Genomic DNA, 22,365 nt, shown 5'->3' with positions numbered 1-22,365 from the left:
CCACGATACTAAACGGTTACAGTGTCTGTAATAATACATATTAAAGTTACTACATAGTTCTACATAGGTAGAAATCAAATGTGACCGTTTAGCTGAGGTGTTGATGTACCTGTTTAAATATGTAATGGCAACATCTATGGATATGTGAGGATTCCTGCTAGTCTGGGGTGCAGCTGTGGTAGGTAGGTAGGGTAGGTACTATAGATAGATACTATAGATAGGTAGGTAGATAGATAGATACTATAGATAGATAGATACTATAGATAGATAGGTATCAGGACAGAGTACTAAAACAACCAGTGGACCCACACTGTTTTGCTGCGGTGCAAAGCCATCTAACCACTGAGTGGCCCAGGTCTAGAGAAGCATTGACTCAGTGCAATAATGTGGTTGGACTGGCTCTCTCCTGTACTCTGGGTCCTTTGGCCATTTTGACATGCCTTCTCTCTCTCTCCCTCCCTCTCTCTCTCTTTCTTGCGCCTACGCTAAGTGGCTCAAAGCCAAGGTAAGTCCCGTTTGTCACATGACCCATCTTTCCGTAGTTCTGTTATTGCCAGGCTGTTCCACCCCCTTTTAAAATGTGTTCATGTTCATTCATTTTATTCCTTCTATTATTGGCCTAAACCAATCCATAGTACAAGCACGCCTAGTCCAACTGTTGCTATAGCCGTCCTTATCGGAGCCTTAGTAACAGATCTTATCATTTCAATATATCATGCTAGATATGTGTTGAATAAGCTGTTCATGTGTAGCTATCTAGTATAACTACCTAGTATAACTACCTAGTATAACTACCTAGTATAACTACATATCATAACTACCTAGTATAACTATCTAGTATAACTACCTAGTATAACTACATATCATAACTACCTAGTATAACTACATATCATAACTACCTAGTGTAACTATCTAGTATAACTACCTAGTGTAACTATCTAGCATAACTACCTAGTATAACTACATATCATAACTACCTAGTATAACTACATATCATAACTACCTAGTGTAACTACCTAGTATAACTACCTAGTATAACTACCTAGTATAACTACCTAGTATAACTACCTAGTATAACTACCTAGTATAACTACATATCATAACTACCTAGTATAACTATCTAGTATAACTACCTAGTATAACTACATATCATAACTACCTAGTATAACTACATATCATAACTACCTAGTGTAACTATCTAGTATAACTACCTAGTGTAACTATCTAGCATAACTACCTAGTATAACTACATATCATAACTACCTAGTATAACTACATATCATAACTACCTAGTGTAACTACCTAGTATAACTACCTAGTATAACTACCTAGTATAACTACCTAGTATAACTACCTAGTATAACTACATATCATAACTACCTAGTATAACTATCTAGTATAACTACCTAGTATAACTACATATCATAACTACCTAGTATAACTACATATCATAACTACCTAGTGTAACTATCTAGTATAACTACCTAGCATAACTACATATCATAACTACCTAGTATAACTACATATCATAACTACCTAGTATAACTACATATCATAACTATCTAGTATAACTACATATCATAACTACCTAGTGTAACTATCTAGTATAGCTATCTAGTATAACTACCTAGTATAACCCTCTAGTATAAGTAGTATAACTATCTAGTATAACTATCTAGTATAACTACCTAGTATAACTCTCTAGTAGAAGTAGTATAAATATCTAGTATAACTCTAGTATAACTATCTAGTATAACTACCTAGTATAACTCTCTAGTAGAAGTAGTATAACTATCTAGTATAACTCTAGTATAACTCTCTAGTAGAAGTAGTATAACTATCTAGTATAACTCTAGTATAACTCTCTAGTAGAAGTAGTATAAATATCTAGTATAACTCTAGTATAACTCTCTAGTAGAAGTAGTATAACTATCTAGTATAACTCTAGTATAACTCTCTAGTAGAAGTAGTATAAATATCTAGTATAACTCTAGTATAACTCTCTAGTAGAAGTAGTATAACTATCTAGTATAACTACCTAGTATAACTCTCTAGTAGAAGTAGTATAACTATCTAGTATAACTACCTAGTATAACTCTCTAGTAGAAGTAGTATAACTATCTAGTATAACTCTAGTATAACTCTCTAGTAGAAGTAGTATAAATATCTAGTATAACTCTAGTATAACTCTCTAGTAGAAGTAGTATAACTATCTAGTATAACTCTAGTATAACTCTCTAGTAGAAGTAGTATAAATATCTAGTATAACTCTAGTATAACTATCTAGTATAACTACCTAGTATAACTCTCTAGTAGAAGTAGTATAACTATCTAGTATAACTCTAGTATAACTCTCTAGTAGAAGTAGTATAAATATCTAGTATAACTCTAGTATAACTCTCTAGTAGAAGTAGTATAACTATCTAGTATAACTCTAGTATAACTCTCTAGTAGAAGTAGTATAACTATCTAGTATAACTCTAGTATAACTCTCTAGTAGAAGTAGTATAACTCTCTAGTATAACTCTAGTATAACTATCTAGTATAACTCTAGTATAACTCTAGTATAACTATCTAGTATAACTCTAGTATAACTCTAGTATAACTCTCTAGTATAACTCTAGTATAACTCTCTAGTATAACTCTAGTATAACTCTAGTATAACTATCTAGTATAACTCTAGTATAACTCTCTAGTATAACTCTAGTATAACTCTCTAGTATAACTCTAGTATAACTCTCTAGTAGAAGTAGTATAAATATCTAGTATAACTCTAGTATAACTATCTAGTATAACTCTAGTATAACTCTCTAGTATAACTCTAGTATAACTCTCTAGTATAACTCTAGTATAACTCTAGTATAACTATCTAGTATAACTCTAGTATAACTCTCTAGTATAACTCTAGTATAACTCTCTAGTATAACTCTAGTATAACTCTCTAGTAGAAGTAGTATAAATATCTAGTATAACTCTAGTATAAATATCTAGTATAACTCTAGTATAACTATCTAGTATAACTCTAGTATAACTCTCTAGTATAACTCTAGTATAACTCTCTAGTATAACTCTAGTATAACTCTAGTATAACTCTCTAGTATAACTCTAGTATAACTCTAGTATAACTCTAGTATAACTATCTAGTATAACTCTAGTATAACTCTCTAGTATAACTCTAGTATAACTCTAGTATAACTCTAGTATAACTCTCTAGTATAACTCTAGTATAACTCTAGTATAACTCTCTAGTATAACTCTAGTATAACTCTAGTATAACTCTCTAGTATAACTCTAGTATAACTCTAGTATAACTCTAGTATAACTCTCTAGTATAACTCTAGTATAACTCTAGTATAACTCTCTAGTATAACTCTAGTATAACTCTAGTATAACTCTCTAGTATAACTCTAGTATAACTCTAGTATAACTCTAGTATAACTCTCTAGTATAACTCTAGTATAACTCTAGTATAACTCTAGTATAACTCTCTAGTATAACTCTAGTATAACTCTAGTATAACTCTAGTATAACTCTAGTATAACTCTCTAGTATAACTCTAGTATAACTCTAGTATAACTCTCTAGTATAACTCTCTAGTATAACTCTAGTATAACTCTAGTATAACTCTCTAGTATAACTCTCTAGTATAACTCTAGTATAACTCTCTAGTATAACTCTAGTATAACTCTAGTATAACTCTAGTATAACTCTCTAGTATAACTCTAGTATAACTCTAGTATAACTCTAGTATAACTCTAGTATAACTCTCTAGTATAACTCTAGTATAACTCTCTAGTATAACTCTAGTATAACTCTAGTATAACTCTAGTATAACTCTAGTATAACTCTCTAGTATAACTCTAGTATAACTCTAGTATAACTCTCTAGTATAACTCTAGTATAACTCTAGTATAACTCTCTAGTATAACTCTAGTATAACTATCTAGTATAACTCTAGTATAACTATCTAGTATAACTCTAGTATAACTCTCTAGTATAACTCTAGTATAACTCTAGTATAACTCTAGTATAACTCTAGTATAACTCTAGTATAACTATCTAGTCTGTTGTATGGGCTTCCCAGATAAAAGGAGTATGCTTTTGAATAAGAATAACCTCAAGTCCCTCCCTATATAAATCCGATGTTAGCTGTGACCTTAGTTATTGGCTATGTTTATCTATTTGTTTTACATGCTTGGTAGAACACCGTGTTTGTAACAAACACGTCACAATGATAAGCAGAATTACTCCGTGGGTTTTCACCTGGGGTCACCTTGTGACTCAGTCCTGCTATCAATATGCTAATAAGCTAGAATGTCTCAGTAAAGATTTGAAGTACACTGAATCTGGGAAGCCTGTCACATTTCAGTTGCCATACAACTTAGTCTTCATGCTACCACTGTGTTAAATGTCTCACAGAGATGTCTTGATTTATTTTCTTACAACAGCAGCATGGAAACAATCAGCCAATCAGAGGAGGAGGAGGAACACTATCGAGGACCAATCCGCCGACACAGAAACCTCCCAGCCCGCCGCCCATGACAGGTACCATGTCAGGGCGTGGAACTCTGGGGTAAGATGGCCTCCTTATTTAATAAACAAGGGATGACAATTTTGTAGTCAACATGTTACTAGGCAGAGTAGAGGCGCAGCTATTTGGGGAGTTTGGAATCGTAGCCGGTGAAACATGAAAGTTAGTGCCATCCTGATCTTTGACATGGGCTCAGTCTCAAATTGAACCCTTTTCATTATGTTCGGGCACTTCTTTTGACAGGGACCAATGGGGTTCTAGTGAAAAGTAGTGCACTATGTAGGGAATAGGATGCCATTTGGGACTCAGTCACGGTTTTGATATAAAGTTGCAATGCAACACTAAGCAGACAGTAATTCTGGCCTTTAACACAGATGAGCTCTATTTCAGTTAGCTGTCGTGGTCACTGCTGTGGAACGTCCAGCTGGATAGATTCTCCAGCACAGATTTTCACTGATTGTTAATGTATAGAGCGAATTAAGTGTGTTGAGGACATGGTTGTAAAAAGGTTACTATGTTGTTAATATGATATATATACAGTGTCTTCAGAATGTAATTCATACCCCTTGATTTATTCCACATTATGTTGTTATAGCCTGAATTCAAAATTGATTTTTTTTAAATAAAACATTTCTCTCCCATCTACACACAATACACCATAATGATGAAGTGAAAGCATGTTTGTTTGTTTTGTGCATATTTATTGAAAATTAATAAAAACAGAACTATCTCAAGTATTCAGATCTTTTTGCTAGGACACTCCAACTTGAACTCAGGTTCGTTCAATTTCCTTTGATCGTCCTTGAGATTTCACTACGACTTCACTGGAGTCCAATACCCCATAATGACATCACAATACCCCATAATGACATCACAATACCCCATAATGACAAAGCAAAAACATTTTTGCTCATTTTTTTTTTTTTTAACTAAATTAAATATCACATTTACATAAGGATTCAGACCCCTTACTCAGTACTCTGTTGAAGTACCTTTGGCAGCGATTACAGCCCCGAGTCTTCTTGGGTATGACGTTACAAGCTTGGCACATCTGTATTTGGGGAGTTTCTCCCATTCTTCTCTGCAGATCATCTCAAGCTCTGTCAGGTTGGATGGGGAGCGTCGCTGCACAGCTATTTTCAGGTCTCTCCAGAGATGTTCAATTAGGTTCAAGTCCGCGCTCTGGCTGGGCCACTCAAGGACATTCAGAGACTTGTCCCGAAGCCACTCCTCCCTTGTCTTGGCTGTGTGCTTAGGGTCGTTGTCCTGTTGGAAGGTGAACCTTCGCCCCCAGTCTGAGGTCCTGAGCAATCTGGAGCAGGTTTTCATCAAGGATCTCTCTGTACTTTGCTCCGTTCATCTTTCCCTCGATCCTGACTAATCTCCCAGTCCCTGACACTGAAAAACATCCTCACAGCACAGTGCTGCCACCACCATGTTTCACCGTAGGGATGGTGCCAGGTTTCCTCCAGACGTGACGCTTGGCATTCAGGCCAAAGAGTTCTATCTTGGTTTTGTCAGACCAGAGAATCTTGTTTCTCATGGTCTGAGAGACCTTTAAGTGCCTTTTGGCAAACTCCAAGTGGGCTGTCATGTGGCTTTTACTGAGGAATGGCTTCCGTCTGGCCACTCTACCATAAAGGCCTGATTGGTGGACCACAAGTTGTAGAAACATCTCAAGGATGGTCAATGGAAACAGGATGCACCTGAGCTCAATTTCGAGTCTCATAGCAAAGGGTCTGAATACTTATGTAAATTAGGTATTTCTGTGTTTCTCATTCTAAAAACCTGTTTTCACTTTGTTATAGGTTATTGTGTGTAGATTGATGAGGAACATTTTTTATTTAATGCATTTTATAATAAGGCTGTAACGTAACAACATGTGGATTATGTCAAGGGGTCTGAATAATTTCTAGTGTGTTAAAAGTTTCCAAGAGCACAGTGGGAAATGGAACTACCCAGACTCTGCCTAGAGCTGGCCTTCCGGCCAAACTGAGCAACCGGGCAGGAAGGATCTTGGTCAGGGAGGTGACCAAGAACCCAATGACCACTCTGACAGACCTACAGACTTCCTTGGCTGAGATGGGAGAACCTGCCAGAAGGACAGCATTCTCTACAGCACTTCAGCAATCTGGGATTTATGGGAGAGTGGCCAGACAGAAGCCACTCCTGAGAAAATGGCACATGAAAGCACTCCTGGAGTTTGCAAAAATGGCACATGAAAGATAACACAAGGAAAAAGATTCAGTGGTCTGATGAGACAAAAAAAAATGGAACTGTTTGGCCTGAATGCAAAGCGCTATGTCTGGACAAAACCAGGCATAACTCATGACCCGTCTAACACCATCCCTACCGTGAATCATGGTGGTGGCAGCAGCAGCATACTATGGGGAAGACTAGTAAGGATAGAGGGAACAATGAATGGAGCCACATATAGGCAACTCCTTGACTAGGACCTGCATTAGAGTGCAAGCAACCTTAGTGTGAGATGTATGTTCCAACAGGATAATAACCCCAAGCAACCTCAGAGCGAGGTTTCTGTTCCAACAGGATAATGACCCCAAGCAACCTTAGAGAGAGGTTTATGTTCCAACAGGATAATGACCCCAAGCAGCCTCCGAGAGAGATTTCTGTTCCAACAGGACAATGACCCCAAGCAACCTCAGAGAGAGGTTTCTGTTCCAACAGGATAATGACCCCAAGCAACCTTAGAGAGAGGTTTCTGTTCCAACAGGACAATGACCCCATGCAACCTCAAAGAGAGGTTTATGTTCCAACAGGACAATGACCCCAAGCAGACAGCTAAAGCAATGCTGGAATGGCTTCAGAAGAAGAAGAATGAAAGTCCCTGAGTGGCCCAGGAAAAGGCCAAATTTGAATCCCATTGAAAATCTATGGAAAGACTTGAAGATTGCTGTTTATCGCCACTCCCCATCTAACTTAACAGAGCTTGAGAAAATCTGCAAGGAAGAATGGGAGAAAATCCCCAAATCCAGATGTGCAAAGCTGATACAGACGACTCGAAGCTGATACAGACGACTCGAAGCTGATACAGACGACTCGAAGCTGATACAGACGACTCGAAGCTGATACAGACGACTCGAAGCTGATACAGACGACTCGAAGCTGATACAGACGACTCGAAGCTGATTCAGACGACTCGAAGCCGATTCAGACGACTCGAAGCCGATTCAGACGACTCGAAGCCGATTCAGACGACTCGAAGCCGATTCAGACGACTCGAAGCCGATTCAGACGACTCGAAGCCGATTCAGACGACTCGAAGCCGATTCAGACGACTCGAAGCTGTAATCACCACCAAAGGTGTTTCTGATTGGTGTAAATACTTACACTATGTAAATTAGATATTTCTTTATTTCATTTTCAATAATTTAGCAAACATTTCTAAAAAAAACATGTTTTTGTTTTGTCATTATGGGGTATTGTGTGTAGATGGGTAAGAGAGAAACATTTTTTAATTCAGGCTGTAGCACAACAAAATGTGGAATAAGTCAAAAGGGGGTATGAATACTTTCCGAAGGCACTGTATGTAACAAGTACATGTACATCGTGACGTCGGGTTCTACTACATTCCAACCTAACATCTTGTGACTACAAACATTTTCTCCGTTACTTTTCAATTAGGATGTTTTGTATTCATTGATTAAAAAAAATCTAAATTGAATGGACCTGATTCATTTTGAGTCCTTCTGGGTCATTCTGAGTCATTCTGAGTCATTCTGAGTCATTCTGAGTCATTCTGAGTCATTCTGAGTCATTCTGAGTCATTCTGGTTCGTTATGGTTCATTCTGGGTCATTCTGAGTCATTCTGGTTCATTCTGAGTCATTATGGTTTGTTCTGGTTCATTCTGGGTCATTCTGAGTCATTCTGGTTAATTCTGGGTCATTCTGGTTCATTGTGGTTCATTCTCCTCTTTATCTCCCTCTCTGTCTTCGGATGACTTTAACAGACGCAGCACGCCCTGTAAAACTCTGGAGCCGGTGAAACCACCCACAGTGCCAAACGACTATATGACCAGCCCTGCTCGACTAGGCAGCCAGCACAGCCCTGGACGCACTGCATCTCTCAACCAGAGACAAAGAACCCACAGGTAATACACACACGCACGCACGCACGCACGCACACACACACACACGCACACACACTATTGTGTCCTTGTAGTACCACGAGTGTCAACAGCTCTGAATGTTTCTCTCTCGCAGCCTCTCTGAATTTGAGAAAAGCAACCCTCACAATTTGTATCCCACCTGACATTTCTAGTGTCTTCACTTTATCATGTTCAGGTGCTTTCACAGCTCCCTTCCCAACTACTGTCAATAGCAACATTCAACTAACAAGGCCTGGGAGGATTCAGACATGTTCCTAAAGGCCTGCAGTGTAAAGTGCTTTTTTTATTTTTTAAAGTCCTCCTCTGTATGTTTAGACCCCTGGCACGATCACTGAAATCACTGAAGTCAGAAAGTCACACTGCGAGAGCTGAGATACGAGTTGACCTGTTTAAAGGTCTTACTCACATCGGCTAAGGCGAGCGTGATCACACAGCCGTCTTGAACAGTTGGTGCTCTCGTGCATGCTTCAGTGCTGCTTGCCTCGAAAGCGTGCATAGAAGTCATTTAGCTCGTCTGGTAGGCTCTCGTCACTGGGCAGCTCACGGCTGGGCTTCCCTTTTGAAGTCCGTAATAGTTTGCAAGCCCTGCCACATCCGACGACCGTCGGAGCCGGTGTAGTAGGATTCAATCTTTCCCCTGTATTTACGCTTTGCCTGTTAGATGGTTCGTCTGAGGGTATAGCAGGATTTTTGATAAACTTCCGGGTTAGAGTCCCGCTCCTTGAAAGTGGCAGATCCACTCTTTAGCTCAGTGCGGATGTTGCCTGTAATCCATGGCTTCTGGTTTGAGTATGTACGTATGCTCACTGTGGGGACAATTTGCACTTATTTATGAAGCCGATGACTGAGGTGGTGTACTCCTCAATGCCATCGGAGGAATCCCGGAACATATTCCAGTCTGTGATAGCAAAACAGTCCTGTAGCGTAGCATCTGCGTCATCTGACCACTTCCGTATTGAGTGAGTCACTGGTGCTTCCTGCTTTAGTTTTTGCTTGTAATCAGGAATCAGGAGGATAGAATTATGGTCAGATTTGCGAAATGGAGGGTGAGGGAGAGCTTTGTACGCATCTCTGTGTGTGGAGTAAAGGTGGTCTAGAGTTGTTTTTTTTCTCCTCTTGTTGCACATTTAACATGCTGGTAGAAATGAGGTAAAACAGATTTAGGTTTATCGGCATCGAAGTCCTCCGGCCACTAGGAGCGCCGCCCCGTTTGCGTGGTGGGAGAGTGCATCTTAACCATGTTTGCCCTGTTCAGATGAGTAGATGTAGTACTGCATAGTACATTAGGAATCATCATTTGATGTGGTTATAACATACTTTTAACCTCATGTGACATGTTATCACACGCCTCTATAAGGCAGGAAAACATGATGTCCTACAAAATGTAGAGTAAAATGATGCTCAATTCAACACCACAAACTAAAAGCCATTTCTGCTGTTTTTCATCGTTGCTTCTCAATCAGCAATCCAATTATCGTCTTTGAAACCAGCTGATTTCACGCTCGATTAATATCAGTGACTTTCAGGGTTATGGAGTAACACAAATATCATACAGCCTTCTAGAGTGGGAGTTGTGCACCATGGCAGTACATTCAAAAAGCAGGATTATTGTGTAATGTCTCTCAACCAACTCTCTCACACAGTCGTCTTGAACAGTTGATATAGAGCACCCACTGTTGTTCTGTCATCCTCTATCTGACCTGGGAACTGTGTGTTCAGACCACTGTTGTTCTGTCATCCTCTATCTGACCTGGGAACTGTGTGTTCAGACCACTGTTGTTCTGTCATCCTCTATCTGACCTGGGAACTGTGTGTTCAGACCGCTGTTGTTCTGTCATCCTCTATCTGACCTGGGAACTGTGTGTTTCAGACCACTGTTGTTCTGTCATCCTCTAGCCGACCTGGGAACTGTGTGTTCAGACCACTGTTGTTCTGTCATCCTCTAGCCGACCTGGGAACTGTGTGTTCAGACCACTGTTGTTCTGTCATCCTCTATCTGACCTGGGAACTGTGTGTTCAGACCACTGTTGTTCTGTCATCCTCTAGCTGACCTGGGAACTGTGTGTTCAGACCACTGTTGTTCTGTCATCCTCTATCTGACCTGGGAACTGTGTGTTCAGACCACTGTTGTTCTGTCATCCTCTATCTGACCTGGGAACTGTGTGTTCAGACCACTGTTGTTCTGTCATCCTCTATCTGACCTGGTAACTGTGTGTTTCAGACCACTGTTGTTCTGTCATCCTCTAGCCGACCTGGGAACTGTGTGTTCAGACCACTGTTGTTCTGTCATCCTCTATCTGACCTGGGAACTGTGTGTTCAGACCACTGTTGTTCTGTCATCCTCTATCTGACCTGGGAACTGTGTGTTCAGACCACTGTTGTTCTGTCATCCTCTAGCTGACCTGTGAACTGTGTGTTCAGACCACTGTTGTTCTGTCATCCTCTCTCTCCTCCTCCCTCGCCCAGATACCTACTGTCCCCTCTGCAGGTCTCCCTGAATAGGACACGGGCTGATACCTACTGTCCCCTCTGCAGGTTGCTCTAAATGAAATGTTTATTTATTCTCTCTCCTTCCCTCTCTCCTCCCCTCTCTCCTTCCCTCTCTCTCTCCCTCTTTCTCTCTCCCTCTTTCTCTCTCCCTCACCCTCTAGTGGTAGTAGTGGGGGTAGTGGCAGCAGGGAGAACAGCGGGAGCAGCAGTATTGGCATTCCCATGGCCGTGCCTACGCCCTCCATTCCCAACTCTGGACCAGGTGAGCGGGAGTCTAATGTACTGTAGGGGAACATGGGGTTAAGTACACTGTGTGTGGATATTATAATTGGGATATGCGTTCTCTCTCTCTCTCTCAAAATTCAATTCAAAGTGCTTTATTGGCACGAGAAACATAAGTATGTTTACATTGCCAAAAGCAAGTGAAATAGACTGGAAATGAACAATCGAAAATTAACAGTAAACATTACACTCATCAACATGTTGAAAGAATACAGACATGTTATATGATTGGCTCTGTATAGTGTTGTAACAAGTAGGAAAATAAATGAACAGATGAATATGGGTTGTATTTACAATGGTGTTTGTTCTTCACTGGTTGACCTTTTCTCGTGGCAACATTTCACAAATCTTGCTGCTGTGATGGCACACTGTGGAATTTCACCCAGTAGATATGGGAGTTTATCAAAATTGGGTTTGTTTTCAAATTCTTTATGGGTCTGTGTAATCTGAGGGAAATATGTCTCTCTAATATGGTCATACATTGGGCAGGAGGTTAGGAAGTGCAGTTCAGTTTCTACCTAATTTTGTGGGCAGTGTGCACATAAGCCTGTCTTCTCTTGAGAGCCATGTCTGCCTACGGCGGCCTTTCTCAATAGCAAGGCTATGCTCACTAAGTCTGTACGTAGTCAAAGCTTTCCTTAATTTTGGGTCAGTCACAGTGGTCAGGTATTCTGCCGCTGTGTACTCTCTGTGTAGGGCCAAATAGCATTCTAGTTTGCTCTGTTTTTCTTTTAATTCTTTCCAATGTGTCAAGTAATTATCTTTTTGTTTTCTCATAATTTGGTTGGGTCTTATTGTGTTGCTGTCCTAGGGCTCTGGGGGGTACATTTGTGTTTGTGAGTCCCCGTACCAGCTGAGGGGGCTTTTCTCCAGGTTCACCTCTCTGTAGGTGAGGGTTGTTTGTTATGGAAGATTTCTGAATCGCTTCTTTTTAGATGGTTGTAGAATAAAATATAATAAATCTGGATTTTGATCATTAGAGGGAATAGTCCTAATTCTGTTCTGCGTGCATTATTTGGTGTTTTACATTGTACACATAATTCTGCATGCAGAGTTTTGTGAATTCTTGGTTGGTGAGCGGACCCCAGACCTCACAACCATAAAGGGCAATGGGTTCTATAACTGATTCAAGTATTTTTAGCCAGATCCTAATTGGGATGTCAAATTGTATGTTCCTTTTGATGACATAGAAGGCCCTTCTTGCCTTGTCTCTCAGATCGTTCACAGCTTTGTGGAAGTTACCTGTGGCGCTGATGTTTAGGCCAAGGTTTGCATCATTTTTTGTGTGCTCTTGGGCAACGGTGTCTAGATGGAATTTGTATTTGTGGTCCTGGCAACTGGACCCTTTTTGGAACACCATTATTTTGGTCTTACTGGGATTTACTGTCAGGGCCCAGGTCTGGCAGAATCTGTGCAGAAGATCTAGGTGCTGCTGTAGGCCCTCCTTGGTTGGGGACAGATCTAGGTGCTGCTGTAGGCCCTCCTTGGTTGGGGACAGATCTAGGTGCTGCTGTAGGCCCTCCTTGGTTGGGGACAGATCTAGGTGCTGCTGTAGGCCCTCCTTGGTTGGGGACAGATCTAGGTGCTGCTGTAGGCCCTCCTTGGTTGGAGACAGATCTAGGTGCTGCTGTAGGCCCTCCTTGGTTGGAGACAGAAGCACCAGATCATCAGCAAACAGTAGACATTTGACTTCACAGTCTGGCAGGGTGAGGCCTGGTGCTGCAGACTGTTCTGGTAACCTCGCCAATTCATTTATATAAATGTTGAAGAGGGTGGGGCTCAAGCTGCCACTCTGTCTCCGCTTTACCAAAAGCATCTCAAGGCTAAGTTCATCGTTAGAACCTTCGTAGCCACATCGTTAAATTTCATAGCTGTTTCCCAAAACCATCCTTACTAAATTTGCACTAACAGCTAACTGGTGTTTACCTACTGCCTCATACCCCTCGTAGAACAGCTAACTGGGTATACCTACTGCCTCATACCCCTCGTAGAACAACTAACTGGTGTTAACCTACTGCCTCATACCCCTCGTAGAACAGCTAACTGGTGTTTACCTACTGCCTCATACCCCTCGTAGAACAGCTAACTGGTGTTTACCTACCGCCTCATACCCCTCGTAGAACAGCTAACTGGTGTTAACCTACTGCCTCATACCCCTCGTAGAACAGCTAACTGGTGTTTACCTACCGCCTCATACCCCTCGTAGAACAGCTAACTGGTGTTAACCTACTGCCTCATACCCCTCGTAGAACAGCTAACTGGTGTTTAACTACTACCTCAGACCCCTCGTAGAACAGCTAACTGGTGTTTACCTACTGCCTCATACCCCTCGTAGAACAGCTAACTGGTGTTTACCTACTGCCTCATACCCCTCGTAGAACAGCTAACTGGTGTTTACCTACTGCCTCATACCCCTCGTAGAACAGCTAACTGGTGTTTACCTACCGCCTCATACCCCTCGTAGAACAGCTAACTGGTGTTAACCTACTGCCTCATACCCCTCGTAGAACAGCTAACTGGTGTTTAACTACTACCTCAGACCCCTCGTAGAACAGCTAACTGGTGTTTACCTACTGCCTCATACCCCTCGTAGAACAGCTAACTGGTGTTTACCTACTGCCTCATACCCCTCGTAGAACAGCTAACTGGTGTTTACCTACTGCCTCATACCCCTCGTAGAACAGCTAACTGGTGTTTAACTACTGCCTCAGACCCCTCGTAGAACAGCTAACTGGTGTTTACCTACTGCCTCATACCCCTCGTAGAACAGCTAACTGGTGTTTACCTCCTGCCTCATACCCCTCGTAGAACAGCTAACTGGTGTTTACCTACTGCCTCAGACCCCTCGTAGAACAGCTAACTGGTGTTTACCTACTGCCTCATACCCCTCGTAGAACAGCTAACTGGTGTTTACGTACTGCCTCATACCCCTCGTAGAACAGCTAACTGGGTATATCTCCTGCCTCAGACCAGGAGGTAAACCCAGAGACGAAAAAAGCTGGATATTAGTGACAGGATGTCAGGCCAGCAACACTAAAGCTGCCTGTCTGTGAGCCTGTCACCATGGTAACGCCTGTAAAGAGCTGGATATTAGTGACATGATGTCAGGCCAGCAACACTAAAGCTGCCTGTCTGTGAGCCTGTCACCATGGTAACGCCTGTAAAGAGCTGGATATTAGTGACAGGATGTCAGGCCAGCAACACTAAAGCTGCCTGTCTGTGAGCCTGTCACCATGGTAACGCCTGTAAAGAGCTGGATATTAGTGACAGGATGTCAGGCCAGCAACACTAAAGCTGCCTGTCTGTGAGCCTGTCACCATGGTAACGCCTGTAAAGAGCTGGATATTAGTGACAGGATGTCAGGTCAGCAACACTTAAGCTGCCTGCCTGTGAGCCTGTCACCATGGTAACGCCTGTAAAGAGCTGGATATTAGTGACAGGATGTCAGGCCAGCAACACTAAAGCTGCCTGTCTGTGAGCCTGTCACCATGGTAACGCCTGTAAAGAGCTGGATATTAGTGACAGGATGTCAGGTCAGCAACACTTAAGCTGCCTGCCTGTGAGCCTGTCACCATGGTAACGCCTGTAAAGAGCTGGATATTAGTGACAGGATGTCAGGCCAGCAACACTAAAGCTGCCTGTCTGTGAGCCTGTCACCATGGTAATGCCTGTAAAGAGCTGGATATTAGTGACAGGATGTCAGGCCAGCAACACTAAAGCTGCCTGTCTGTGGGCCTGTCACCATGGTAACGCTCAAGCCAGACTGTATAGTCGCCAGTGGTGTGTTTGCATCTAGCCTTCTCTTTCTTCCAAAGGGGTTGTTGAACGAAATGTTCACGTGTTAATTGTATGTATGTAACAGTGTTTGTACGATGGTACATAACAGCAGCGTTGCCAACCAGTCAGTCACTAACGGATCTGACGCACTTGTTTTCAGTCCCGACCATGTCTGCTCCCCCCGGAGCCCCTCCCCCTCCTCCACCTCCTCCTCTCCCTGGGCAGAGCCCCCCAGTGGCCCCAGTGGCTTCTGCAGCAATAGGTGAGCCCAAAGAACCACAAACCACTATACCTCCGCTCCGCCACCTCACTCTGCACGAGGGCTCCAGTGGACAATCGTCGTGGTGGAGGTGGTGGTGATGGTGGTGGTGGTGGTGGTGATGATGGTGGAGGTGGTTGAGGTGGTGGTTGAGGTGTTTGAGGTGGTGGTGGTTGTGGAGGTGATGGTTCTGGTGGTGGTTGTGGTTGGGTGGTGCTTGGGTTCTGGTTCTCAATCTACATTCAGGTTATGTCCCAAACGGCACCCTATTCCCTACATAAGTGCACTCCTTTTGACCAGGGTCCATAGGGCTTTGCTCCAAAGTAGTGTACTATGAATTGAATAGGGTGCCATTTCGAACATGGCCCAGACAGTGCCCTGAAGAAGTCTCTTCTCGTCTGGCTGTAGGACCTGCCAGTACACATGTTAAAATGAAGTCTCTAATTAAATGGCCTGTTCTCTTCTGGCTGTCTGTGATCCTGTCACCATGGTAACAGCGCCAGTGTCTGAGCCTGTCACCATGGTAACGGCTCCATTCTGTGAGCCTGTCACTATGGTAACAGATCCAGTGTCTGTGATCCTGTCATCATGGTGCCAGTGTCTGTTAGCCTGTCACCATGGAAGCAGCTCCAGTGCCTGTGAGCCTGTCACCGTGGTAACAGCTCCAGTGCCTGTGAGCCTGTCACCATGGTAACAGCTCCAGTGCCTGTGAGCCTGTCACCATGGTAACAGCTCCAGTGCCTGTGAGCCTGTCACCGTGGTAACAGCTCCAGTGCCTGTGAGCCTGTCACTGTGGTAACGGCTCCAGTGCCTGTGAGCCTGTCACCATGGTAACAGCTCCAGTGTCTGTGAGCCTGTCACCATGGTAACAGCTCCAGTGTCTGTGAGCCTGTCACCATGGTAACATATCCAGTGTCTGTGAGCCTGTCACCATGGTAACAGATCCAGTGTCTGTGAGCCTGTCACTATGGTAACAGATCCAGTGTCTGTGAGCCTGTCACCATGATAACAGCTCCAGTATCTGTGAGCCTGTCACCATGGTAACAGCTCCAGTGCCTGTGAGCCTGTCACCGTGGTAACGGCTCCAGTGTCTGTGAGCCTGTCACCATGGTAACAGCTCCAGTGTCTGTGAGCCTGTCACCATGGTAACATATCCAGTGTCTGTGAGCCTGTCACCATGGTAACATATCCAGTGTCTGTGAGCCTGTCACCATGGTAACAGATCCAGTGTCTGTGAGCCTGTCACCATGGTAACAGCTCCAGTGTCTGTGAGCCTGTCACCATGGTAACAGCTCCAGTGCCTGTGAGCCTGTCACTGTGGTAACGGCTCCAGTGTCTGTGAGCCTGTCACCATGGTAACAGCTCCAGTGTCTGTGAGCCTGTCACCATGGTAACATATCCATTCTGTGAGCCTGTCACCATGGTAACAGATCCAGTGTCTGTGAGCCTGTCACCATGGTAACAGATCCAGTGTCTGTGAGCCTGTCACCATGGTAACAGATCCAGTGTCTGTGAGCCTGTCACCATGGTAACAGCTCAAGTGCCGACCCCTATTTCCTTTTTTTTTTTTCTTAAATTGATTTTACAATGTTCCAAATTTCCACAAAGTTAGTTTTGCACAATGCCAGTTCCAATACCCTTCGATGAGAGAACAGGTGCTTGTCAAGAAATGACCAGCTGGGGCGGCAGGGTAGCCTAGTGGTTAGAGCGTTGGACTAGTAACCGGAAGGTTGCGAGTTCAAACCCCCGAGCTGACAAGGTACAAATCTGTCGTTCTGCCCCTGAACAGGCAGTTAACCCACTGTTCCCAGGCCGTCATTGAAAATAAGAATTTGTTCTTAACTGACTTGCCTGGTTAAATAAAGGTAAAATAAAAATAAAAAAAAATAAAATTGTGTGTAATGTACTGCAGAACATGAGGTTGATTTGACTCAATGTCTCTGGACATAGTATGAAATCAGCTTCCATCTGTTCGGAGTAAGAATCATATTGGGGTTGTGTGTGTCTATGGTTCGTGTTTATTTCTCCACTGCATGGCTTCTTCTACTCAGTATGTGAAGGGTTTCATTTGATTGACTGTCATAGCTTTGAAGTACAGGGGCTGTATGTTTTCAAGCGTCTCAACAGTCATAGTGCTGATCTAGGATCAGTTTAGCCTTCTTAGTTCAATAATGAATAAGAGTATATGGACAGAAGGGATCTGATCTCAGATCAGCACTTTTTACTCTGAGATGCTGTGACTGTATGTGTTTCCGGATGTTCTATCAATGTTGCAGATGCATTGTGTCTTACGTTGTCACAGTATTATGACGTCCCTGGCTATGACCCTGGTATAACCCTGTGCCACTCGTTCAAGATGGCCGCTACGGGAAAAAAACAAAAAATGCTACAAATGAAGAAAGAAACAATAATTTTTTTTTCTCAGCTTATCAATCAATAACATCAGTGGAATTGTGAGGTCCGTACTTACGAACTCAGTTCAAAAAGCATCTGGAACAAATATACTAGCTGTTAGCTTTTTCCCATTAGAAAACATGTAATAACTAGCCGACTTGCTACACCAGGAGTCACCTGTGGTTCATTATCTGGTTAGAGCCGGTAGAGAGGAAGGCTCAGTCTGAGGGACATTTGGACTGTTTGTTGAGTCCTCTGTTCACCTGAGTCTGAACTTGCTCCGGTTAGATCCGTGACTATTTGAGAGCAGAGCTTCTCCAGAGAGCTACCGTTATCTGACCCAGTAAACAGGACATGTCGAAATGTAGGAAAACACATTCTACACACACACACACACACACACACACACACACACACACACACACACACACACACACACACACACACACACACTCACTCACTCGCCCTCATTCAAATACTTCCTCATACCGTAGCAACACATCTACCTGTGTGTCTGGGCACTTCCTCATACCTTAGCAACATATCTACCTGTGGCGTGTGTCTATTGTGTATATTTACAGTATTCAAACAGTCTTGCAATATGATTTGAATACAGCAAAGAACTTGTGTCACTCCGTAAATGCTGCGGTGCAGGTTCAGTGGTGTTGACCTCAGTCCGCGTGGAGTGGTGTTGACCCCTCAGTCCGCGTGGAGTGGTGTTGACCCCTCAGTCCGCGTGGAGTGGTATTGACCCCTCAGTCCGCGTGGAGTGGTGTTGACCCCTCAGTCCGCGTGGAGTGGTGTTGACCCCTCAGTCCGCGTGGAGTGGTGTTGACCCCTCAGTCCGCGTGGAGTGGTGTTGACCCCTCAGTCCGCGTGGAGTGGTGTTGACCCCTCAGTCCGCGTGGAGTGGTGTTGACCCCTCAGTCCGCGTGGAGTGGTATTGACCCCTCAGTCCGCGTGGAGTGGTATTGACCCCTCAGTCCGCGTGGAGTGGTGTTGACCCCTCAGTCCACGTGGAGTGGTGTTGACCCCTCAGTCCGCGTGGAGTGGTATTGACCCCTCAGTCCGCGTGGAGTGGTGTTGACCCCTCAGTCCGCGTGGAGTGGTGTTGACCCCTCAGTCCGCGTGGAGTGGTGTTGACCCCTCAGTCCGCGTGGAGTGGTATTGACCCCTCAGTCCGCGTGGAGTGGTGTTGACCCCTCAGTCCGCGTGGAGTGGTGTTGACCCCTCAGTCCGCGTGGAGTGGTATTGACCCCTCAGTCCGCGTGGAGTGGTGTTGACCCCTCAGTCCGCGTGGAGTGGTGTTGACCCCTCAGTCCGCGTGGAGTGGTATTGACCCCTCAGTCCGCGTGGAGTGGTATTGACCCCTCAGTCCGCGTGGAGTGGTGTTGACCCCTCAGTCCGCGTGGAGTGGTGTTGACCCCTCAGTCCGCGTGGAGTGGTGTTGACCCCTCAGTCCGCGTGGAGTGGTGTTGACCCCTCAGTCCGCGTGGAGTGGTGTCGACCCCTCAGTCCGCGTGGAGTGGTGTCGACCCCTCAGTCCGCGTGGAGTGGTGTCGACCCCTCAGTCCGCGTGGAGTGGTGTCGACCCCTCAGTCCGCGTGGAGTGGTGTCGACCCCTCAGTCCGCGTGGAGTGGTGTCGACCCCTCAGTCCGCGTGGAGTGGTGTCGACCCCTCAGTCCGCGTGGAGTGGTGTCGACCCCTCAGTCCGCGTGGAGTGGTGTCGACCCCTCAGTCCGCGTGGAGTGGTGTCGACCCCTCAGTCCGCGTGGAGTGGTGTCGACCCCTCAGTCCGCGTGGAGTGGTGTCGACCCCTCAGTCCGCGTGGAGTGGTGTCGACCCCTCAGTCCGCGTGGAGTGGTGTCGACCCCTCAGTCCGCGTGGAGTGGTGTCGACCCCTCAGTCCGCGTGGAGTGGTGTCGACCCCTCAGTCCGCGTGGAGTGGTGTCGACCCCTCAGTCCGCGTGGAGTGGTGTCGACCCCTCAGTCCGCGTGGAGTGGTGTCGACCCCTCAGTCCGCGTGGAGTGGTGTCGACCCCTCAGTCCGCGTGGAGTGGTGTCGACCCCTCAGTCCGCGTGGAGTGGTGTCGACCCCTCAGTCCGCGTGGAGTGGTGTCGACCCCTCAGTCCGCGTGGAGTGGTGTCGACCCCTCAGTCCGCGTGGAGTGGTGTCGACCCCTCAGTCCGCGTGGAGTGGTGTCGACCCCTCAGTCCGCGTGGAGTGGTGTCGACCCCTCAGTCCGCGTGGAGTGGTGTCGACCCCTCAGTCCCCGTGGAGTGGTGTCGACCCCTCAGTCCCCGTGGAGTGGTGTCGACCCCTCAGTCCGCGTAGAGTGGTGTCGACCCCTCAGTCCGCGTGGAGTGGTGTTGACCCCTCAGTCCCCGTGGAGTAGCAGAAAGCCCCAGGAGGTGTTGGGTATTTTATTAGGATCCCCATTAGCTGTTGCAAAAGCAGCAGCTACTCTTCCTATCTAGGTCCATTAGGGGAGAGGCGTTGTGCCGTGATAATATCAAAGGCTGCACTGAAATGTAACAGTACAGCTCCCACAATCTTCTTATTATCAAATGTTTTTCAACCAATCATCAGTCATTTGTGTCAGTGCGGTACATGTTGAGTGCCCTTCTCTACAAACATGCTGAAAGAGTTTGCTAAGAGCCGGCAGCAAGCTGATAGGTCTGCTGTTAGAACCAGTAAAGGCTGCTTTACCACTCTTGGGTAGCAGAATGACTTTGGCTTCCCTCCAGGCCAGAGGTCAAAGTATTTCCTCCAGGCTCAGATTAAAGATATGACAGATAGGAGTGGCTATAGAGTCAGCTACCATCCTCAGTAGGAGTGGCTATAGAGTCAGCTACCATCCTCAGTAGGAGTGGCTATAGAGTCAGCTACCATCCTCAGTAGGAGGGGCTATAGAGTCAGCTACCATCCTCAGTAGGAGTGGCTATAGAGTCAGCTACCATCCTCAGTAGGAGTGGCTATAGAGTCAGCTACCATCCTCAGTAGGAGTGGCTATAGAGTCAGCTACCATCCTCAGTAGGAGTGGCTATAGAGTCAGCTACCATCCTCAGTAGGAGTAGCTATAGAGTCAGCTACCATCCTCAGTAGGAGTGGCTATAGAGTCAGCTACCATCCTCAGTAGGAGTGGCTATAGAGTCAGCTACCATCCTCAGTAGGAGTGGCTATAGAGTCAGCTACCATCCTCAGTAGGAGGGGCTATAGAGTCAGCTACAATCCTCAGTAGGAGTGGCTATAGAGTCAGCTACCATCCTCAGTAGGAGTGGCTATAGAGTCAGCTACCATCCTCAGTAGGAGTGGCTATAGAGTCAGCTACCATCCTCAGTAGGAGGGGCTATAGAGTCAGCTACCATCCTCAGTAGGAGGGGCTATAGAGTCAGCTACCATCCTCAGTAGGAGGGGCTATAGAGTCAGCTACCATCCTCAGTAGGAGTGGCTATAGAGTCAGCTACCATCCTCAGTAGGAGTGGCTATAGAGTCAGCTACCATCCTCAGTAGGAGTGGCTATAGAGTCAGCTACCATCCTCAGTAGGAGTGGCTATAGAGTCAGCTACCATCCTCAGTAGGAGTGGCTATAGAGTCAGCTACCATCCTCAGTAGGAGTGGCTATAGAGTCAGCTACCATCCTCAGTAGGAGGGGCTATAGAGTCAGCTACCATCCTCAGTAGCTTTCCATCTAAGTTGTCAATGCCAGGAGGTTTGTCATTATTGATCGAAAACAATCATTTTTCCACCTCTCCCACACTAACTTTACAAAAATTCAACCTTGCAATGCTTTTCTTTCATTATTCTATATTTTTTTAATGCATGAATACAATGGCTCACTGTTCGTTGTTGGCATTTCCTGCATTTCCGCTTTACCAATGAAATAATCATACAAATAATTGGCAACATCGAACGGTTTTGTGAGGAATAAGCCATCTGATTGGATGACAGATGGAGTTGAATTTGTCTTTCTGCCCATCATTTCATTTAAAGTTCTCCAACGATTTATTCTATCGTTCTTTATATCATTGATCTTCAAATCAAATCAAATCAAATTTTATCTTGGCTTCATAATACAGTTTCTTCTTCTTTGTGTTGAGTTTAGTCGCATAATTACTCAGTTTGCAGTAAGTCAGCCAATCAGCCAATCAGATGTGCAGTAAGTCAGCCAATCAGACGTGCAGCCAGACTTATTAGCCACTTCCTGTTCCCCCCATCTCTTTCAACCAATACAGTTTATCAATTCCTCATCGATCCCATGGAGCCTTAACAGTTCTAACAGTCGGTTTCTTAACAGGTTCATGTTTATCAATAATTGGAAGAAGCAATTTAATAAATGCATCAGACCAGCGTCTGGATGCTCCTCATTAATCACATCAGACCAGCGTCGGGATGCTCCTCATTAATCACATCAGACCAGCGTCTGGATGCTCCTCATTAATCACATCAGACCAGCGTCTGGATGCTCCTCATTAATCACATCAGACCAGCGTCTGGAT

The 22,365-nt window shown here is 44.6% G+C and overlaps 1 protein-coding gene across 19 annotated transcripts in view; it reads left to right on the top strand.

Annotated features, from left to right (window-relative positions):
- The window catches only part of LOC110536535 (abl interactor 1), a 101,540-nt gene that overhangs the window by 62,064 nt on the left and 17,111 nt on the right, over positions 1-22,365 (top strand). For 3 of the 19 annotated variants that reach the window (XM_036934718.2, XM_036934721.2, XM_036934728.2), the window contains exons 4-8: positions 491-505; positions 4,449-4,573; positions 8,504-8,644; positions 11,314-11,414; positions 15,372-15,473. In XM_036934718.2, coding sequence (XP_036790613.2) covers positions 491-505; positions 4,449-4,573; positions 8,504-8,644; positions 11,314-11,414; positions 15,372-15,473 — 484 coding nt within the window. The remainder of the gene's footprint in view (positions 1-490; positions 506-4,448; positions 4,574-8,503; positions 8,645-11,313; positions 11,415-15,371; positions 15,474-22,365) is intronic. The other 16 variants (XM_090189246.1, XM_090189249.1, XM_090189243.1 and 13 more) reach the window with 6 other exon arrangements.

The sequence above is a fragment of the Oncorhynchus mykiss genome, chromosome 11 (genome assembly GCF_057628025.1).
Source record: "Oncorhynchus mykiss isolate SJ-2025 chromosome 11, ASM5762802v1, whole genome shotgun sequence".
NCBI lineage: Eukaryota > Metazoa > Chordata > Actinopteri > Salmoniformes > Salmonidae > Oncorhynchus > Oncorhynchus mykiss.
Note: the sequence above shows the minus strand (reverse complement) of the source record. Positions and strands in the feature narration are given on the sequence as shown.